This window comes from Cariama cristata, unplaced genomic scaffold, assembly GCF_000690535.1.
Source record: "Cariama cristata isolate BGI_N322 unplaced genomic scaffold, ASM69053v1 scaffold9545, whole genome shotgun sequence".
In the NCBI taxonomy this organism is placed as follows: Eukaryota; Metazoa; Chordata; class Aves; order Cariamiformes; family Cariamidae; genus Cariama; species Cariama cristata.
Window position 1 is genome coordinate 675 of NW_009618082.1, and position 20,423 is coordinate 21,097.

Below are 20,423 nucleotides of genomic sequence, written 5' to 3' on the forward strand. Positions count from 1 at the left end.
AACAGTATGGGAATTCAGTGAGTAGAGATGTTTAATGCAGAAGCACACAGGCCTTCTCCGAGGTCTATTACTAGCCCTGTACTTTATTTCTTCCATAGCAAGTTAGAAGGAAACTGTTGATTGTAGAAGATGATTGATTTTATTAACTCTAACACAGTTGTTGACAAATGAATAAAGATTAAAATAAACGCCACTGCACTATGCCTTAGGTCTCACAATAGATTGTAATTAGATTTAAACTTTAATGGAAAAAAGCTTCTCCAAAAAAAAAAAAAAAAAAACAAACCCCAAACCCAAACATTAACCCAGCATTGTCTGCAAGTTACACAACTGATCGATTTAGATTGAAATGACAGCCAGAAGGCTCCTAATTTAATAGTTTAAGTAGGACTGGATTTGAGGGCATAAAATGAAGAGATCACATTCATCTCTGGAGGAAACTGTAAAAACAAAGGAATTAAAATTTTTTTAATTCAATTCATAGAAAAGAATTTTTGGTTTTGTTTTCTATCCACTACCATCTGAAATCTGCGGAACTGGACATAAGTTTTGTAAAATTTTACTAATCAAATAGCACTTCATTTCACATATAGCCCTACTTAAATCATAAAGTCAAATTTAAATACTTGTACTTCCATGATATGTGGGTCACATTTAACTCCACTTGTTTCAAGGGATGCATCACACCAGATTATTATGCGGCACTTACTGAAAAGCACTTCAGAACTAATGTTGTGTAAGGGATAGGTACCTACAGCTTGTAAGATGAGAAAAGTATGTATATAGAGAAACCAAGTGAACAGTTTGGCATGCTTTTTAAAAAATGTGCATTTATGCTCAAGTTGAACAGAAAAGAAACACCACTCCCACCACCCTACCCTCTATTCCATTACTTGTAGGAAAATATCTTATGCTTAAGAAGCAACATATTACATTGCATCTGTGTAAACACAAGCATTAAGATTTTGAGACTTTGAAGTTTTACAGAAATACTGGTTAAAAAGTAGATAGGACAAACCACCAGAAAAAGAAAGAGAAGCGACATAAAATTTTCCAAGGCTGTCAAGTAGTAAAAGTTTTTGCCACAAGATATTGCTAAGAATGTAATTAAGTATCCTAAGAAAAACCTTTGAATCAATCTTCTGAAATGCAAACTTAAAAAACAATCAGCAACACTACTTTAGATAGGTGATACAGAGTTAAAATAGCATTATAGTTTGAGATATGTATGCAAATACAAGCCAACTAATTACTTCTGTGTTTTAATACCTTGACTGTAGCAGATTTTTTAATTAAGTAAAGCAATTGAACTGTCAGGGAAATCAGGCAGTTATCTTTGGTACTTAGAGTCTTTAAATACTAGGGCATGGTCTCTGTGAAGAAGTTGGGCATTTACAAGCTGCAAAGACTCCAAAGTTCTGTCCATCTCGTGTCTGCTTTTCCAGAAAGCGTCCACAAACTGTCCTTTTATCTGACCCAGTTGAGTCCTTGTTACAACCTGGATTAGGCAACTCAAGGACTCACAGTAGTTTTGTGATTCCCTTAGGCTAAATTAAGGTGAAATGACACCAAATGATCAGTTAAACATTTTATGTAAGGTAGAAGCAACAAAAACTTGGAAAGTACAACGGTAGGCAGCATGGGTTCCATTAAGATATTTATGAGAAGAAAAGGAAAGAGAGGGAAAAAAAGAGGAAAGAGAAATGAGAGAGAGATCGCCACCCTTGGATCTGTTAACGACAGACACACCAACCCTCCCGTGGTGGGAGCACACCCATAGCTCCATGGAATTGTGCCCTTCGTAGTCTAATTTCCCGCCTTTTGATCGCGCCAGTCACGCCCCTCGAGGACTTACGTAACTCTTGATCTTCTGCACAAGTGCCACTAGGGTGTGGTCACGAGGGGTCTTTCATGAGGTCGTAAGCCCCTTCCCCAAAATTAAGTCTGTATGACCTCTGTTCACAGGCGGCTTGTTAAGCCTATGAGAACATGGCTTTGTGCAGCCTCCTGGACGTCCCTCCTGCCCTGGGTTAGTCCACTTCTCCTTGCTGGGCAGAACCTCTTTTGCAACGATGTTTGAGGCACCCACACACATTGACCCCTTCCGTCTCTTACAGTCCTGTACTGGATTTTTGCAGTGCATTGACACACTGGATTCCTTAAAGAATCCCCCCACATCTGCCAGTCAGGCACTTCCTCAAATTCCAAGATCTTTCAGAGGGTCCACCTCCCTGGATTACCTATCTTCGCTGTATGCTAAGCTAATAAACTGTAAAGGCAGATCGACAGGTTCATTCCTATTGCTTCCTTCTGTTAGACACACTCACCTACAGGTTAGGGAGAGAAAAAGTAAAAGAGTTGTTTCATGAGGATATTGATCATGTGCTGAAGCAAAGATTGTGCTGGTTTCTGCCAAATGAACAAAGAGACTGCCTTGCTCCCCAAGATTCAAATTCTAGGGAGAGACTGAAAATACAAGGAAAAAAGAGAGAAAGTTGTTCCAAACTCACAACCATGAAAGTAGCATATGGGCTCTTGTTTAAACAGTGAATTAAATAAAAATTATGCTTTTCTTTCAATTATGTAACATGAAAACAACTTTGATATTAATAGCAAGTGGAAAATGTAAAAGAAAGCAAAATTAAACTTGTGATGTATTAAGTTAACCCAATTTGAATCTGTTTTCCTGGAATATAGTTTCCAATTCCATGTACAGTAAGTGTATTAAAATGCCAGTGAATTAACCTATATACATGTAAGAGAACAGAGCCCGTGGGTTGTTGAGGGCTACAAAGAGGCACTCCAACCAAGACAGACACAGATGTGCTGGCAAAAGCCTGAACAGCATATGCAAATACACTGCTCTTATACAGCTGTAACATGCTTTTTCCTTCAGACAGGAGTGCTATTTGTACTAGCCATAAGCTACATCGACTACAGTTACTTTGCAGGTACAGAATACTTTCATATCAGTTCCAGTAAAGTCTTCCTGACTTGGAAAAAAAAAAAAAAAAAGAAGTAAAGATGTGTTCTTTAGTTACTGTACAATCTTTCCTTCCATGTTCCCAAACCAAAACAATTTTTTTCGATTCAGTTGTGGAAAATTGTTACACAACCTCATACGTCTATCACTTAAAAGTTTTAATGCATACTGTTGCACATATTGAGTGCATACAGTACAATGTTCATCTGCCCCTAATTTTCAGATTTTGTTTGGTTACAAATTAATGAACTAACACTACTTTATGTGTGCTTATTAAAACAGCACATTTCAAACCAATTTTGTTATAACTCACACATTCCTTCCTGCTAAAATAGTTGAAGTTAAGATAGTAACACTGTAGTTGTAACCTCTGCACTTTCATTCTAAATACTTTGTTTCATATGTGGACATTCAAGTGGAGTAAGTACTCTGAAGTTCATTCAACGTGTAAACAGTATTTCAGGAATTCTGCTGCTTTGGAAAAAATAGGCCTAACAAAGATATATTAAGCTGTAACTTTGAAAATTACTTCCTTCCTCATTAACTCCAGTCTCATAAGAGTCTGGTACAGTAAATGAAAATGGCAACTTACAGCCGTCCATTAGAATACATTTAAAAGAGTTAACAGATGTTTTAAAGGAACATCTTGAAAATGAATAGCAAAGATTTCCATCATTCTTTCTTTTCTCATGGTGCTGAATCAAACGGACAGCCTTTGTATATTTTTGGAACCGATTACCAAGACAGATTCAATGTTGCACACCAACAAGAACTCACTCACTCTGAGAAGTCCTAAATTAGAAGCTGAAAAATGCATGCACCCCTTAGCCAAAGAACATTAACTCAGATCTTGTTAAGCTGTCACTGAACCAGTCTCTTAACAGATAAAAGCCTAGAAATGGAAAGTTGGTTTGTTTTTTTTTCCTTAATGTTTAAAATTGAAATGCAAATAAATTAATTTAGTTTTCTTTGCTATTCCTGCTAAAATCAGCTCTAGTTGTATCAGGAACCAGGCCCACATACCTTGATTGCAATCTCTTAAACCAGACTTCCTTACTTCTGTCAACAGGCTTTCATGTAGCTGTGATGCTATAAGGAACACCTATCTACTGCATCTCTTCACTGACCTGCCATGGCTTTAAGATTCTATACAGCTGTTGTGTGAGACTAGCTTTTATATTGTTTGAGGGAGAAGACAAAAATTAGAAACTTTGAAAGCAAGACCATTCCACAAGACAGGATAGAGGCTGCAATTCTTCCAACAGGCTAAAACCTGAATGACGGATCTGGCATATCCGGTTACACAGGGCAAAGAACAGATAGCATCAGACATTGGAGCAGAAAAGCAAAGGTCAAAGACAAAGTTCTTCATTTCTTTTACTCAGGCAAGTAAAAGATGTAAGATTTTCCAAACTATAGATTGGAATAATTCAAACCCTATCAAGTTGTCCTTCCCAAGAAGGATCCCAACTCATATCTCAAGCAGATACAGTGGGTAGGTTAAAAAAAGAAAACAGATAAATTCAAACTGCTCTCTGTTGCTTCAGTGTTCACAAACATTTCTCTACATAAGTTTATTTTCTGTTTTTAAATATAAACACCATTTACTACTAGACATATCTTGCTCAAAATAAAAAAACAAAACCCAAATACTTGTTTTTATTCTAGGTCTTCAGATCCCAAGGATATAGCATACTAAAAGTCATGGTAGTATTTTTGAAAAGAAAAGTTCCAGAATCCTCATCACTTTACGTAAGTTATTAGATACAAAGGAATTAAGTTTATTGGTAACTCTACAGGCACATTAATAATCTGAGTGCTTGCCAGGTCTGTACAACATTGTTATTATTACCTGTTTTTCTGGACAAGACTTATACATGAGATCTTGGAGTGAAGAAAAAAAAAAAAAAAGATAATTGCTGGCTTCAAAGAATGTATATTCATCATATGGACTGCTCATATTTGCAGAGGTACAAAACAAATCTTAGAGTACTAACTGCTATCAGATTCATATTTGTGATTTTTAATTAAACCAAACAAATATCTGTTTATAAAATGTGGGCAACATTTTAAATTTAAATTACAGGTCACTGCAAAAATCACTTTGAAAAATCTCCCTTCCCTCTTAAGAGGAATCCTCTGCACAACAGAAGATTCTTAATCTAAACAAACACAGTACAACTGATTTACAGCAAGATACTGTTGGAAATTACTGTAAATGATCTCAGCCAGTACCGCTGATACTAATACTGATTTAAATTACAGTCAACGGTTTTAACCAGAAACACAAAACAAAATCCCTCAATCAAAGTCACAGGAACCAGAATGAGGTTCACTAACTTCCAGAAAAATATTTGGTGTATAGAAAAGATTGCCCCATTATATAAAAGGATTATTTGTTATTAGCATAATTTTTTCAACTGTATACATTATAAGTTTTCTCATGTTCTATGGGAGCTTTAATAAATTATCCCCAGAAACTAGCTGCATCCAAGCTTGACTTAATGTTGTGCATATTTTCTCGACGTTGTTTGGTATAAATATTTGCCTCTCCTTTTTGCAGTCGTTGCCTCAGAGCAGACTTTTGATGTTTGGTCAGTTGACGTTTTATCTTCTGTTTCACCAGTTCCTACAAATAAACAAACAATTCAGTATCAGAACTTTTTGAAGATCGTTTAGTACTAAGACATGGCACAACAATAGTGCATTTTCAGTGCTGACATGAATATACATGATCCTAACCAGAAGACCTCTGTACATCAAGGGGTTAGTGATCTACACAACAATTAACATGAATAAGCCCAGGTCTGTGCCGTGCTGCACTAAGCTGCATGTACATGTTTGTCTTCAGGCAAACGTTGTGCCGCACAAATCCATTGGCAGTAGGACAAATTAAGCCAGCTGCCACTCAATACTGGCAATGAAGCCTCCTGTGTGGCCCTGCCTTTATCTAAAAGTGCAGCCAGAAGTTCTCATGTGAACATCAGTTCAACTTGACTGTAAAAATTATGAAGAGTTGTTTCCTTGTAAGAAAGTCATACGATAGCTCGACTGACTGAAAAGAGAGATTGTTCGCTATGGACAAGGTCTGCATGACATGCTGCATGTCTGTTGGGAGTCCTGCTCAATGCTACACCCTCAGGGCTCCCAGCATCTAAAGAGGTGTGGGATTATCTATGCTATTCTCTTATTAGTTCTAATAAATAGCATTTTAAATCATACCTTACATAGTTTAAGTGCCTTTCTTAGGGGTATCACAGAAGACCAGCACCTTTTGTTGCAAAACATATGCCTTCTACAAAAACGTAAAAGCTGGTAATATTCTATGGTTGAAGATTAGACAAATGTCTTTTAAGTTGAAAAAAACCCCAACTAATAGAACATTGCATGTCCTGCAGCAATTATTTGATTTGTACTTCCTTTTTTTAGCACCTCGCTTTTTCTAAAGTTTGCATTACAAAGACCTGACTATGATTGTAATGGAAGGTAACAACTCTTGACCACAAATGTGGCTAAGAAAGGCGGGCAGTCAGGAGTGATTTACAGTTTCTCCTCCAGTTTTCCTCTGCTGTGAGGCACTCTCATATTAAGATTCATAAGGTCAGGACTGTCTCATGCCTCTATAGCAAAAGTACTGAAACAGCAACAGCAACTGTTATTTCCATAAAACTGCAGTAATTTTATGAAATTTCATCTGTTATTTACACCTATGTTTTCCTTCTGAGTTCTGCTCTCCATTATGACAGCAATAGCTGTCCATAGTAAAAATGAAGCCATGATTTAATAGACTGTGGCTGTAACTTTGCCATCTGGAAAATGATTCCAGCTCAAGCTGCTACACTGATATTGAGTACATACTTGCATATCTTGCCTTGGAAGAAAAAAAGAAATCAAGTTATTTTCATATCTCTCACTATTTCATCATGACAGAATCATACCTTGTTGGAAATTCCAAAGGAGTGTCTTATTTTTATTCTAATTAATAAAGCATTTAAAAAAAAAATTGTATCAGGGAATAAATCTACCCTTACTAAAAGATCTGTTGATGATCAAATAACTGAACAAGAGATAAAATATCCATCTAATTACATCTCCTTTACATATACCTCAGTTTCAGCTGCCTTGTGCTTCGTTGATCAACTCAACTTTACTGTAGCATATGAAGTAGTAAGTTGGTCTGGAGTAAATCAGGAACCAGAAAGTATAATTTTGGCAAGTTATGTTCTTTAAGAATTGTTGTGACTAATACAACCAAAGTAACAAAACACAAGGTAGTCGATTAATTCAATTACTCACTCCTGATTAAAAAAACTGTAATAATTAGGGAATGACCTGAACAGCAGTTTCCTAAGTTATGTTGCATGCAGGCTGACTGTTGAAATGTGGCCTTTGTTAGAAAAGAACTGAAGCAGTAAGTAGCAGACTGAAAAGACTTTAAATGAGGAAGATCAAGCTTAACATAAAAAAAACCCAAACAAAAACCCCTACTCTTCCCAGCACTAGAGGTTTCAGATACACTATTTCTAGGACTAATACTCTAGTTCAGCAATAGAAATGCTTTGAAAAGACACAAATTGAAAAAGTACGTATTTACTTTTGGCACACGTTGTGAAGAGCTGAAACTACACTACTGTGTTCCCCAAACTAGATTTTTCAGAGCTTCTCCTCCTAACCGCAAATGAAAATAAGAAATGAACATAGGTACCCATATTTGAAATGGCAAGTATGCAGACTGACCTAATTAAAAAAATACCTCATAGATCAGCTGTCAGCTGAAAGAAGTTTCTTTCTGTTTTGCACAAGAATACTTTATAACTAATAAAGAACATGGGACTTTCTTCCCTTTAAAATAAAAATATACTTTCAAAAATGTGACAGATGTAGCCATACTGACTAGTGTATAGTCTGGGGCTGAAGAAGACGACATTAAATCTTGCTGAAAATGTTCTGATTTATATAATACAGAAAGTCAAATAAATTCATATTGCCAAAGAAATCACTACTGAAGTGAGTTCACATAAATGTTTCAGAGAAGAGTGTGAAGAAATCTCTAAGACAGGTGAAAAAGACCAAATTAAATATTGACTCAAGCATCCACTTTTAAAATAAAAAATATTAATTGTAGTTAGCAACAGAAATGAATGAACTGATTATGTGTTATTGCATTAGCACACATTAGCCTGTTATTGGCTGAATGAGAGTTGTTAATGCTGATGTAGAGCTTTGGTGAAAGAGCAAAGAGCAATACACGAAGGAAAGTACTGGAAAACATTCCTTATAAACAATTACAGAAGCATTAGTCATATTTTTCTGTGGGCATGGAAATGCAAACTAGAAAGGTACATGGTAACAGTCTTTTTAAAGATAATTCATGCTAGAGAACATTTTTACAAATATGTACTAACAGCTATGTGCAGTTTAACACTGTCTGAGAATAAACTCAATCATACATAATAACAATAATATTTACCGCCGGAATGGTTGAAAAGCTCCCAATGCTTCTGACTGATGTGATACTTTTAGTCCTTGTTCTGTGCTCAGGAACATGAACAATACTGTCTTCATTTCTAAAATACATAAATCAATGTTTTATTCCACTAGCAAGATAAAACTTCCTTTGGCTTTATAAGTATCATGTTTTAGTCTTAACTTTTTGCGATACAATCTGAAAACTCTCAAGAGAACATGCAAGTACTACAAACATTTACATTTTAAATATTAACACTAGTCGTTCAAGACAGCCATTTTATGAAAGGAAGAATTTGTTGCACAATAGCCATATGTATATCAAGCACATGAAAAGAAGCTTCAGAACAATAAAAAAATATTTCAGATTCTGCATAATGTTTCAACAAGTCACGTCACTAAAAAGCAAAAGCAGATGAGGGGGAGTAAGAGCTTGCTATAAGCAACCAGGTACACGGTGGGCTGGCAAACTCAGAATTTCACATACAAGGGGCGAGCCTGAAGGTAAGTAGGAATTTCTAAGTATGTCAGGAAAGGAATTAAAAGGTAGAACACCACACAGTACAATATATTTGAGTGATACATTCCAAAGAGCTTGTTCTTGCTAACTTCAGCTGAGTGAGCAGCAGAATAATTTGGCTTTGAGATAGAGCATTCAAATTACAAATTTTTATGACTACCTTATTCAGAAACAGTATTTTAATAGCAAGAATTCCTTCACTACCATATTAACTGAAATAAAGAAAAAGGGTAAAAATTCCACCATTGAAAATAGGTTGGTCTACGAATTAAATCCAAGACCTCTTCTCTCACTAGATACTACTACATAGCTAGACGACTGATCTGTCACACATTACATATGAAGCATTATGTATGTAGTACCAATCATGAGGTTACCTATCATGAGACCAATATGAAAGATATTCACTGCAATGTTTTCAAAATATATTGAATTTTTAATCTTCAAATTAACAAGGGTAGCTGAAGGGTAGTCTTTTTTGAGCTACTTGAAAGATTGACATTTACTGGGGGGAGGGGAGGGACCACACTCCTAGATAGTAAATACAAATCTTTACCTGTAATGACTGAATTTCTCATTTAAAGTTGACAAGTCAACCAGATCAGGGCATGTGTCTTCATTCACCTTATCATTACAGCATCCTCCTTGACTTGTCTCATCTTCGACTTCAGTAGCATTTTCACTTATGTTTTTGCCCTTAAAAAAAGCAACTGCAGAACTCTCTGCATCTTCATCAGACTTCCAAAGCATAGCTTGCCCTTCAACTTTTTCTAAGGCTGAACTCAACTTTGACATACTCAGCCTTTGTGTGCTTTCACTACTTTCACTTATATCAGCCTCTTCATCGCTATACATAAAGTTGTTAGAGGTTCTGCTTTCAGAGAAATCACCCGCTTCATACATGAACTCGGCATTGTTTTCTTTATCCTTGCTGAAGAAGTTGATCTCATTCTCAGCACCTTCTACAAATTCTGATACCTCTCTTGTATTATCATACTCATCAGAACCTGGTGGGTAAAGCAGTTCACCATCTTCCTGCATTTCTTTTGTATAGCCGCTGGCTGCAATCTCTCTATCAAGAGAACACTCTCTCCTGTGAAAGATGTATATTTTAATATGTTAAATCATCAAGCTAGCAATATGCTACATTTTGGGTTAAAAACATTTATCAAGCTAGACTATAATCACCCGTGCTATTAACAAAGAGGATATATTCTGTTGAAACACACAAAACACCACATAATGGTGCTGAGCTTTAGGTAAAGCATTAACAGAACATGACTGGAGAGAAGCAAACTTCTACAGAAAATTATTCCATCTCCATAAGCACCATTTATTTGTTTATTTCTTTCTTTATAGAAAATTGTTTTATTTTAGCAGGAATACAATTTGGCTTTAAGTCCAAATTATGTTTAAGCAAACAGAAGAATAAAGGGTGACAGACAGAGACTGATTCAAGCACGGTACCCCTTTGGAAAAGCCCTCAGAACAAAATAAAACCCTTTTCATTACAACAGCTTCAGTCTTAAAGCAACTGAAAAATTACTTTTCAAAAGGGACAAGAGACATTAGGAAGAAAACTTTGAACATAATAACATTTGAAGAGGCAGTCACCATATATACTAGCATTTTAAAAATAAATTTAAAATCAAAACCCAAATTAATCCTCAATATAGTAGAACTGCCAAATAGGCTTTGAGAAGTGGGAGAAACTGATTCTGCATCACCGTTAACATTTCCTACATATTTACTATTTGGATCAAGCTTTCAGATTGATCTCTCTTCCTTAGCTGCAAGAGGAAAGACAAAGGAGGCAGCAGCAGATTTTAAAGAGCACTTTACCTTCTGGAAACCACTTACAGTAACTTTGGTTGAAGAAAACACAGTAGGAATGACAAAAACGTAATTTAAAATTGCACAACTGGGCCTATTTATCTTTTTTTATTTCTCCTACAAGCATCTCTCCCAGGCACCCATTTTTCTCACAAAACCAACACAAATACCATAAATAGGAGGACTCAAATTCATCTGGCAGTTTCTACCTGATGTCTTTGAATGCTGGGAAGAGCTCACTCTCATAGTTGAAGCGTTTCTTAAAGAACTCCTTAACACAGTTAACATCTCTGTCAAAATACCTGTTAAAAAATGCAGAATTGTACAAACACAGAATCACGGTAATGAAGTCTACTGTGATGACACACTTTTACCCTACATTTCTTGTCTTTCACTGATTTTATTTGAAAATTACTTTTATTAGTGATCCCAAGACAAACAGTTAGGGAGACAAACTGCGTAGTTTATTTCTAAGCATTTCTTAACTGAACGACATCATTCTCTCTGAGAAGTAATTAATCACATATTTATCCTAAAGAGACATTTGTACTCATTCATAAATCAAACTCTGTTTGGAACGTTACTTGTGCTGCATGACAACAATGGTAGAAAAAGATCAGAAACAAGCTTATGGAAACAAGTCATGGCTGACGATTTGCTGTCATCAGCACTTGTCAGATTTAGTTTCAAAACATCTTTAAATTTGAGCCTACCATTCAGCATTTGCATGTGATGTTGATACCATCTGAGGGAAATCAATCATAGTGACATGGTCATCATTATCCAATATGAGATTAAATTCATTGAAATCTCCATGAATCAAACCATGATTGGCAAGTTTTACAATCAGATCCATTAATTCGCTGTAGACAGAGGCAGGATCTTCCATTTGGCGCACCTGGCACCTGAAAAGTTAAACAAAATAAAATATTCTGAACCTTGAAATGCTTAATTTAAAAACATAGACAAAGTATACAAAATACATCTGACAGAATGTAGGGATAATTCAAGTCAAAAGGGACCTCAGGTCTCTAGTCCAATACCCTCCTCAAACCTGAGTCAACTCTGCGATCAGAACAGATTGCTCAGGGCTTTGTCTAGTTCGGGCTTGAAAAATTCCATCGATGGAGAGAGGCTGTGCAATCTCTCCAAGCACCCTGTGCCACTGCCTCACTGTCCTTGGTGGGAGAAAATATCTCCTTATATGCAAGCTAAATCTCATTTCAGCTTATGCTCATTGTCTCCCAGCAGGCACCATTGTCATAATGCATTATTTAAATAATGGATCCATAAACTTTTATGTCTACCCTGCTTTAGGTAATCTTATGGTCTCAGTAGGAACTAGGTCTTCCTGTATTCAAATTCAAATCCCCCACGACATTTTCTTTTACAAAAAGTATTTTCTAGACTAAGTTAGGGTAAAAAACCAAACAAACAAACAAAAGAAAAAAGCTTAAAGCATTCCTGAACATATACCCGAGAAAGCAAAGTACCTCAAGTGGCAAAACACAAATAATGTGGTCTTTAGAAACAAATCAAATAAAAAGGCAGTTATCTTACTGTACCATAAACTGTCAAGAAGTGTTCAGCATTTAGAGTACTCATGTGAAGTATTTTGGTCTGAATGCAGCACTACAGTGTTACAAGAACAGATCATTTATACAATACAAAGAACAAACAATGGAAGTCTAGCAGCTCTGTAACAGGCTCCTGTTGAACACTTTCGTATTAGTGGCAAAACTGATTGGTGATACTTGTCATAGCCACAGGTCTGTATCATAAAATGCCCCACTTGCTCTTTGAATTTGGAAGTCATGCTAACTGGTATCTTCCAAAATAGGAATCTCAGGTCCCAGGGACCAGGGGGAAGGGTTAGGAGCAGGGAAGATGTACCCTTGGTGGAAGAGCATCAGTTCAGGGAATACTTAAGCAAACTGGGCATACATAAGTCCATGGACCCTGACAGGATGTACCCTCGAGTGCTGAGGAAGCTGGCAGGTGTTATTGCAAGGCCACCTTTGATAATCATTGATCAATCATGGCAACTGGGTGAAAGACCTGAAGACTGGAGAAAAACAAACATCACTCCCATCTTCAAGAAGGGCAAGAAGAAGGACCCAGGGAACTATAGGCTAGTCAGCCTCACCTCAAACCCTGGGAAGGCGATGGAGCTGCTAATCCTGGAAATCACTGTCAGGCACATTAAGGACAAGAAGATCACCCATAGTCAACTTCACCAAGGGGAAGTTATTGATCAACTTAATTAATAAACTTCTGTGATGAAGTGACCAGCCTGCTAAATGAGGGGACAGCGGTGGATATTATCTATGTGGACTTCAGTAAGGCTTTGACACTGTCTCCCATAAGACTTTCATAGAGAAGCTGTTGATGTAAGGTCTCGATGTGCACACAGTGAGGTGGACTGAAAATTGCCTGAATGGTTGGGCATAAAGTCTAGTTGGAGGCCAGTGACTAGCAGTGTACCCCAGCAGTCAAAACTGGTTCCAGTCCTGTTTTAACATCTTCATTAGTGACCTGGGGCAGCATTTGCAGATGACACCAAACTGGGAGTGGCTGATACGCCAGAGGGTTGTGCTGTCATCTAGAGAGATCTCAACAGGCTGGAGAAATGGGCCAGCATGAACCTCATGAAGTTCAATGAGCTGTGCAAAGTCCTGCACATGGCGAGGAGCAACCTCATGCACCAGTACACACTGGGTGTCACTGAGCTGGAAAGCAGCTTGGCAGAAAAGGACCTGGGAGGTCTTGGTGGACAACAAATTGAGTATGAGACAGCACTGTGCCCTTGCTGCAAAGAAGGCTAATGGTATCCTCGGCTGCATTAGACAAATCATTGCCAGCAGGTGAAGGGAGGTGATCCTTCACCTTTATTCAACACTGGTGAGGCCACGCCTGAAGTACTGTGTACAGTTCTGGGATCACCAGTACGAGAGAGACATGGACATATTGCAGAGAGTCCAATGAAGGGCCACAAAGACAAAAGACAATGAAGAGGCTGAAGCATCTCTCCTATGAGGAAAGATTGAGAGAGCAGGGACTGCTCCACCTGGAGAAGACAAGGCTCAGAGGGATCTCATCAATGTGTACAAATACCTGAAGGGAGGGCGCAAAGAGCACAGAGCCTGGCTTTTTTCAGTGATGCCCAGTGAGAGGACAAGAGCCAAAGAGCACAAACTGAAACATGGGAGGGTCTGTCTGAACACAGGAAACACTTTTTCCACTGTGAAGGTGACTGAGCACTGGCATAGGTTGCCTAAAGAAGTTGTGGAGCCCCCCTCCTTAGAGATATTCAAAAGTCATCTGGACATAGGCCTGGATAACCAGCTCTGGGTGGCCCTGCTGAAGCAGGGAGGTTGGACCAGATGACCTCTGGAGGTGCCTTCCAACCTCAACCATTCTGTGAGATGTGAAATAAAGTAGGTAGACTAGGAAAAACTAAGCCAAATTTGGCAGGAACTTTGGATAACTCTGTCAAAGAGAGTATAACAATTGACCACGTCACCAACTCCGCACTAGTTTTTCAATCAAGACAACGGACAATAGAAAAACTGGCAACAGGCTCTAGTTGGTCCTGCCTGAGCAGGGTGTTTGGTCCAGATGATTGCCAGAGGTCCCTTCCAGCCTCAACTATTTGGACATTCTTTGACCTTGGCATATTTGAAATAATTCTCATCCACTACTTATCTCCTTCAGGTTAGAATCACAAAACAGGGAGACCATGGTAAATTTGCACTGCAGACGTCCACATGGAACTTCAAGTGCTCCATGTACATGATGGATGTAGAATTATTTAACAAATGAAGGTGGGGAGAGAGAATGTAATGAAGTCTCTTCCATGTTACTCTTCAACTGGGATTAATTCCCTTTTGATTAAACTGCCCACTTTAGATCTTGATTACTGTACAAGAGCGTGGACTGGTTTGTTCTGGAACTAGACACTTTAAATCTCTGGATAAGCACCTAGGTTACTCTACACTAAATCAAGCATATAAAAGTGCATTCTGCTCTGCAAACAAAACAAACCATCCCATCACATACAAACCTCAATGATATCTAATGTTTCTAGATGTTGAACAATTCAAGCAAAGTAATCTTTCTTGAAGAAGCAAAACCAGTTTATACATGGTATTCTATGTAAACAGAGAAGTTCTAAAACAGTGAGTTACAATCTTACTTGAATTACCAGAGAAAGGATCACAAACTAGACCTCAGAACATGAAGGTTATTATATTCAATATTGTCTATATCCATTAACATACAGAATACGCAATTTCTGTGTAGAAAACAGTTGCAGTACTAACTTGTTTCACACTGCTCTTTTGATGTATTCTTTACTTAAAGAATTAGTCTATTTCACCAGTTTCTTTGGACTAAGAAAAAAACAATTTCTCTGAATAAAGAGATAAGGGAAGCAAGACTGTAACTAAGTAGAATGTTCTTAAGTATGGGCTAGAGAGCATTATTCAGCATGGTGAAGTCAGAATTCACTCACATGACACGGAAAAATCCTAACCCTGCTACCTTACTGAACCTAACATTGTTAGGGTTTCTATAACATAGTGAATTCAAGCTTCAGTACTTACAAAGGATAGCCATCAATAAGTTCCATAACAACTGCATGCCTGTTGTAGTCTACAGGTTTTGGAACAGGAAATTTTCTGTCATGCAAAGCCTGGAAAGAGACAACCCATTGAAAAATTAAAATTAAATAGTTAAAAAATATTATACATATTGACAAACTCCCATCTAAGATAAACAATAAATATTACTGTGGAAGCAGCACATGTTATTCAAATGCTAATTGGAAATATCAAATTACATGCTTAAGAAGGAAGATAGCGTAACAGCTCTTTGAACTTTCACTGCAAAGACAAATAAAATTTGTAACTTTAGACACTAAGTGCACTGCTATATTATCTACAGTGTAATTATCGTCCATCTGGAAGAAAAACACAACAGATTGGAAAAATGACAGAATGATATGTGGTCTGTTAGCCAGAGTAATCAATAGCAGGTGACTGGGAATAGGGTGTCAGGCACGAGAAAAAAAATCCACACTAAGTTGCCACCAGTATAGTTCTGCCTGATTAATTAATCTATACTCAGTTGCTGTAAGACAAAAGTTCATTCTTAAACACTAATGAGCATTACACCACCTTAAAGATTAACAAAAGGTAGGTCATAATATTCTGAAGCTCTCTCATTTGCCTTTTGTAACACAAATTTAGTCATTCACTTGATCCACTCAACTTATTTATGGGTTCATTCTCTTTTTACTCATTCTCTCGTTACCAGTGAATTTTTCTAAGACAAAGTTCTAAGTTATAGCAACATAAATAGAGCTTTTGTTACTTAAATATTGCACTATCATCCTTTTTCATCACACAATTAATCCTACCCCAACTCTCTTTTCAGGGAAATCAACTCCTACGATTATATTCCTATAACTGCTAACCACATAATGCTTTATAAGTTGGACCAACTGGACCAATATAGAGGTTCTAAATGATGGCAATAGTTCTTTCTCTCTCTGTGGAGGTCATGGATAGAACCTATCCAGGCTTTTTAGGAAAAACAAGAAAATAATATTTATGTGTACAGCACTGTTAAATAACATAAAAGGAGAAGGGAAAACTAGTTTTTTATAAATAATTAGTTTTCTACTATCAACTGTCAATCACTAAATGACAGCTGCATTTTTTTCAAAGCAGGTCAAAAAATCTGGAACTCCGAGAGTAGCAGTATACGCTTGGAAATAAAATGTTTTCCCACAGTATAGAACAAAGTGTGTCGTTTCAGATCAGAACACCAGACTGGACTGAAAGATTTCCCTGAACAGCACACCAACAACTGAAAACATGGTAAATGAAAAAAAATGAATAAATTAATTTAACAAAAAAAAAAAAAAAAAAAAAGAGACAGCTGAACAAAAAAAAAAAGACAGACTAATTCTGACAAGTAACTGTAAATTTCCTTACTTTTTAAGGTGTTTTTGCAAGCTTATGCAATAGATTTTAAATGAGTAACAGCAGAACTGGTGATATATAAATTATCTATCCATAAATAACTATTTTAAAATTCTCCCATGATACCTGTTTCTGTTCCACATGACTTCTATGGCAAAGCTTCATTTTGTCATTAGAAAGTATACAAAACATATAGCATGGAAATTCTCCGAAACATGTACTTTAAGTCCATTAAGGAAAACAAAACAAAACATAAAACCTACCAGTACTGCAAATACGAACTAATCAAAAGACAGTTTGAAATGTATCTTCCAGTCTATTACACCATTGCTGATATTGTATGAATGGCCACCTACCTTCATATATGCAAATTCCTTCATTGCTGCTAGCCGGGATAAATACAGCCATGACATTTTATGTCTGTGCTTGTGGTAGTCGCGTTTATTTTTCAGACTGCGAAAGGAAGTTCTTCCAAGCCTATGCAATTTCAGTGCAAACTGTTGCTCCTTTTCATTTGCAACAATATAAATATCTAGAAGATACATAATGACACAGATCTAATAAATAAATGATCTCTAACAAGCTAGCATCTGATGAAAAAATGTAGTGATAAGTTTGTTGCTTCACTTCTTACAATTACTATTTCTGGTATGGCAAGTTCTACTACAGTTAGTAAAGACAGATAAATTTACATGTGGTATATTAGAGATGTGAACAAGAAGAAATTATTGTTAAAGACATCATGGTACTCCATTAGAAGCAATACTGATGTGATCTGAAACATCCTTCAGAATAGGCAATCATAAGGTTCCTATATTCAAGTTATCATCCCCAGGCTATCTGCACAGCAAAGATCAAATACAAGGTATCCTTGAGAGAAAGTTAGGGCAGATGTTGGTATTCTTAATCACACTCTGGAAGAACCACTTTCTTTCTGTTGAGTGGACAGATATCCCAAGGGACCAGCCTCTTAACTTAAACAGTGTTAACAAACAGCCTATGTTTCATTTGTACCATTTGTCCCCAATAATCCCCTTCTCTTTCTTCAATCACACAAGTTATGTTCTGTGTCAAATTACAATCTACATGAATATAAGAGGAACCAAGATAGTACTCCAATAGTTTTGAGTCTGTTTTACTTTACTATCTTATGTGGAATGAAAAAGTTGAAATTACTATTTTGCTAAAATGGTTCAAAACCCTTCACAAAGCATGAGACAAACAGCATATGCCTGCAAAGTACCTTTTTAAGTGATGAACCAAGAATTAGAAAAAACAGCCAAAGTAGAACAAGTCTTGCAAAAAAATATTCGAATGCAGGCAGAAGCCTCACATATCATTTCAAAAAGTGACCCATAAATCTTGGAGTTTGACAGACTAACTGATGCAACTATCCAGAGGAAAACTTACCCAGTTTCTAGCAAAACATTTGCAACATTACAGCTGTATTTGCTTAAAAAAATTATTAAAAATGTTTTTTACATTACCTGATTCTTTGCCAACACCCATCTGGTTTCCAACAGAATTTATGACTTGTCGGGAAGACAGAGTTTTCAAAGCAAGGTAATCATATCCTGCATTAGTTAACCGATAACCCTGGACAGCTAGGTAAGAATAAAATACAAAACATTTAATTCCTTATTATGTATACAGTACATTTAAAATAAGTCTTAATTTTGTCTTGTTTTTTCTTTCAGCTTACAGTACACAACATCCAAGTATTATTTCCCTCATTGGCTAATATCAGCCCAATCTGACAGAACGGTAAAGATGTTTCAATTCCTGCAAGTTTTATGAAAATTGACAACTGTGCAAATGCCAGACATGCTGTTAGCCCCTCTATAATACAGGCAATGGCAGTACTTTAAATAGCCTGGGAAAACCCAAGGAGCATTTTGGAAGATACATGCATAGGAGACACAGCAGGGATCTGGGATTATTGTGATGATCTACAGTGACCCTTAATGCTCTGAAGAACTGGGACAAAAAAGATAGGAATTTCCTGTAGACTCCTACAGTATGTTTGCAAAGCCAGATGCAACTAAAAGGCTGAAGGAAATAGGGGAAGTCCTGCACAACTACTACTTATCACATGACAGGGAATAAAAACTACTTTAGTAGCTGTTTCTGAGAAGGCAAAATGTACAAGGCTTTTGCAACCTGCTCCAGTTTGTATACTATAAGACTGTAACTCATTTGCTTTGATTCCTGTATGCATTTGAGTATTGCCTTAACTGACGATTCTTTTACTTTTCATGACTGGTGACTGAGCAAAAAAGAAACTTAACTGTTCCTTTCTTTTCTGCCTGTCATCTTTACGGGCATGAGCAGCTCAGCAGACAGCTACAGCATTTGGTGCTGCAAAAATCTGTATTCTCAGGATAGGTCCAAAAAAAGGTAAGGCTAGCAAGCGCTGTGGATGCTCATACGTGCCAAGTAGTGGTACTTCTGCAAGTGCTACTGTGAGGCACTGGGGACAGAAGGAGAGAGAGAGCCCAACATAAAATTCAAACTCACTTTTGGTTCGTTCATAAGCTAGAAGTTTGTGCTTCACCAACTCCCTCAAAATTTTATTACAGCCACCATGTTTAAGGCTGGCAATGGAAGCAATTAAGCTAGCAGGAACTATTTCATGGTTCTTCATGCCCATTTCCACCTAAAAGAGTAAATAAAAATAGATTTGTTAGCTCCTGTGTTCAACAATGAAATAGTATCAGATCCCACTTGAAACTTTATATGTATGCATTATTTTTTTTATGACTTAACCAAACTTTTTAATATGCATCACTGCCCCTTGATATTCTTTGTATAAATTGGCCTTGAAACTTCTACAGTACTGGCCAGAAGATGAACGGCTGATTAGATTTCAGTCTCTAGAGTGGGTGAAGGAGCTGTTCTACAATTCTGAAATGAGACTCTCTTCTCATACGTGCACAGCCATGGCTCAATTTGCCTTTCCCCTAATACTGCTGCTGTTATTACAGTCAGACAGGCCAACTGGTGCAGCCTGTGCTTACCATGCAACTAGCCAAGGCAGCATGCCGTGCACTGGAAAACCTCTGCTCGCTCCTCCTTAGGCAGGGTGCCAAAAGCAAGCAGCACGCGTGCAGGAGCTCCTGTCAGTGCCTTACTGGAAGGCCACGACTTGGGCTGCCCCAGTGACCGCCCTGCCATTAACCATCCCGCTGAGGCTGAAGGAAAGAATGGCACGACCTGAGCCCTCCCCACCGGGAAACACCGACATCGGACCCTAAGGGAGGCAGCGAAAGCAGGAGGCCGCGTTCCCCTGCAGCCTTTCTTCCTCTGCTGTCTGCGACACAACCAATCCAGTCTCCCATCCGTGCACGGAACCTGCCCGACCCCGCTTAGCTAACCAGCCAGGCTTCCTGAGCGCAGAGCTGGCCTGGGCTCGGCTAGGCAGGCCTCCCCTCCTCCCCCGACTCACCCGTGACCCCAGCCAGGCCTCCCCACCAACTCACCGCTGTCAGGACCCTGAAGTGCTCCCTGGAGAGGTACCGAAGCATCACCACGTTCAGCTTCCCCATGATCGCGGTGGCCGGTGCGCACTGGCGGCGCGAAAAGCCTGCTTAATCTGGGGAGAAGGACAAGCAGGCCTCTCCGTCCGTCCAGAAAC

The 20,423-nt window shown here is 37.8% G+C and overlaps 1 protein-coding gene across 1 annotated transcript; it reads right to left on the minus strand.

Moving 5' to 3' along the window:
- Positions 1-5,450: 5,450 nt before the first annotated feature.
- RIOK2 (RIO kinase 2) lies at positions 5,451-20,365 on the minus strand. Its single transcript, XM_009700723.1, has 10 exons — positions 20,269-20,365; positions 19,307-19,445; positions 18,277-18,393; positions 17,146-17,321; positions 15,407-15,495; positions 11,516-11,707; positions 11,012-11,104; positions 9,526-10,062; positions 8,454-8,550; positions 5,451-5,612 (listed from the first exon to the last, which is right to left on the minus strand). Exons 1-10 carry the CDS (start codon positions 20,332-20,334, stop codon positions 5,451-5,453), a joined length of 1,668 nt encoding a protein of 555 aa, XP_009699025.1. The 5' UTR covers positions 20,335-20,365.
- Positions 20,366-20,423: the final 58 nt, after the last annotated feature.

Bases quoted from the DNA above. Each gene is read 5' to 3' on its own strand.
- RIOK2 (XM_009700723.1), bottom strand. From the start codon at position 20,334: ATGGGGAAGCTGAACGTGGTGATGCTTCGGTACCTCTCCAGGGAGCAC. The intron at 8,551-9,525 runs GTAAAGATTTGT...TATGTATTTTAG, and splicing joins GAGAAATTCAGTCATTACAG to AAATGAAGACAGTATTGTTC. The intron at 5,613-8,453 runs GTAAATATTATT...GTTTATTTGTAG, and splicing joins GCTTTTCAACCATTCCGGCG to GAACTGGTGAAACAGAAGAT.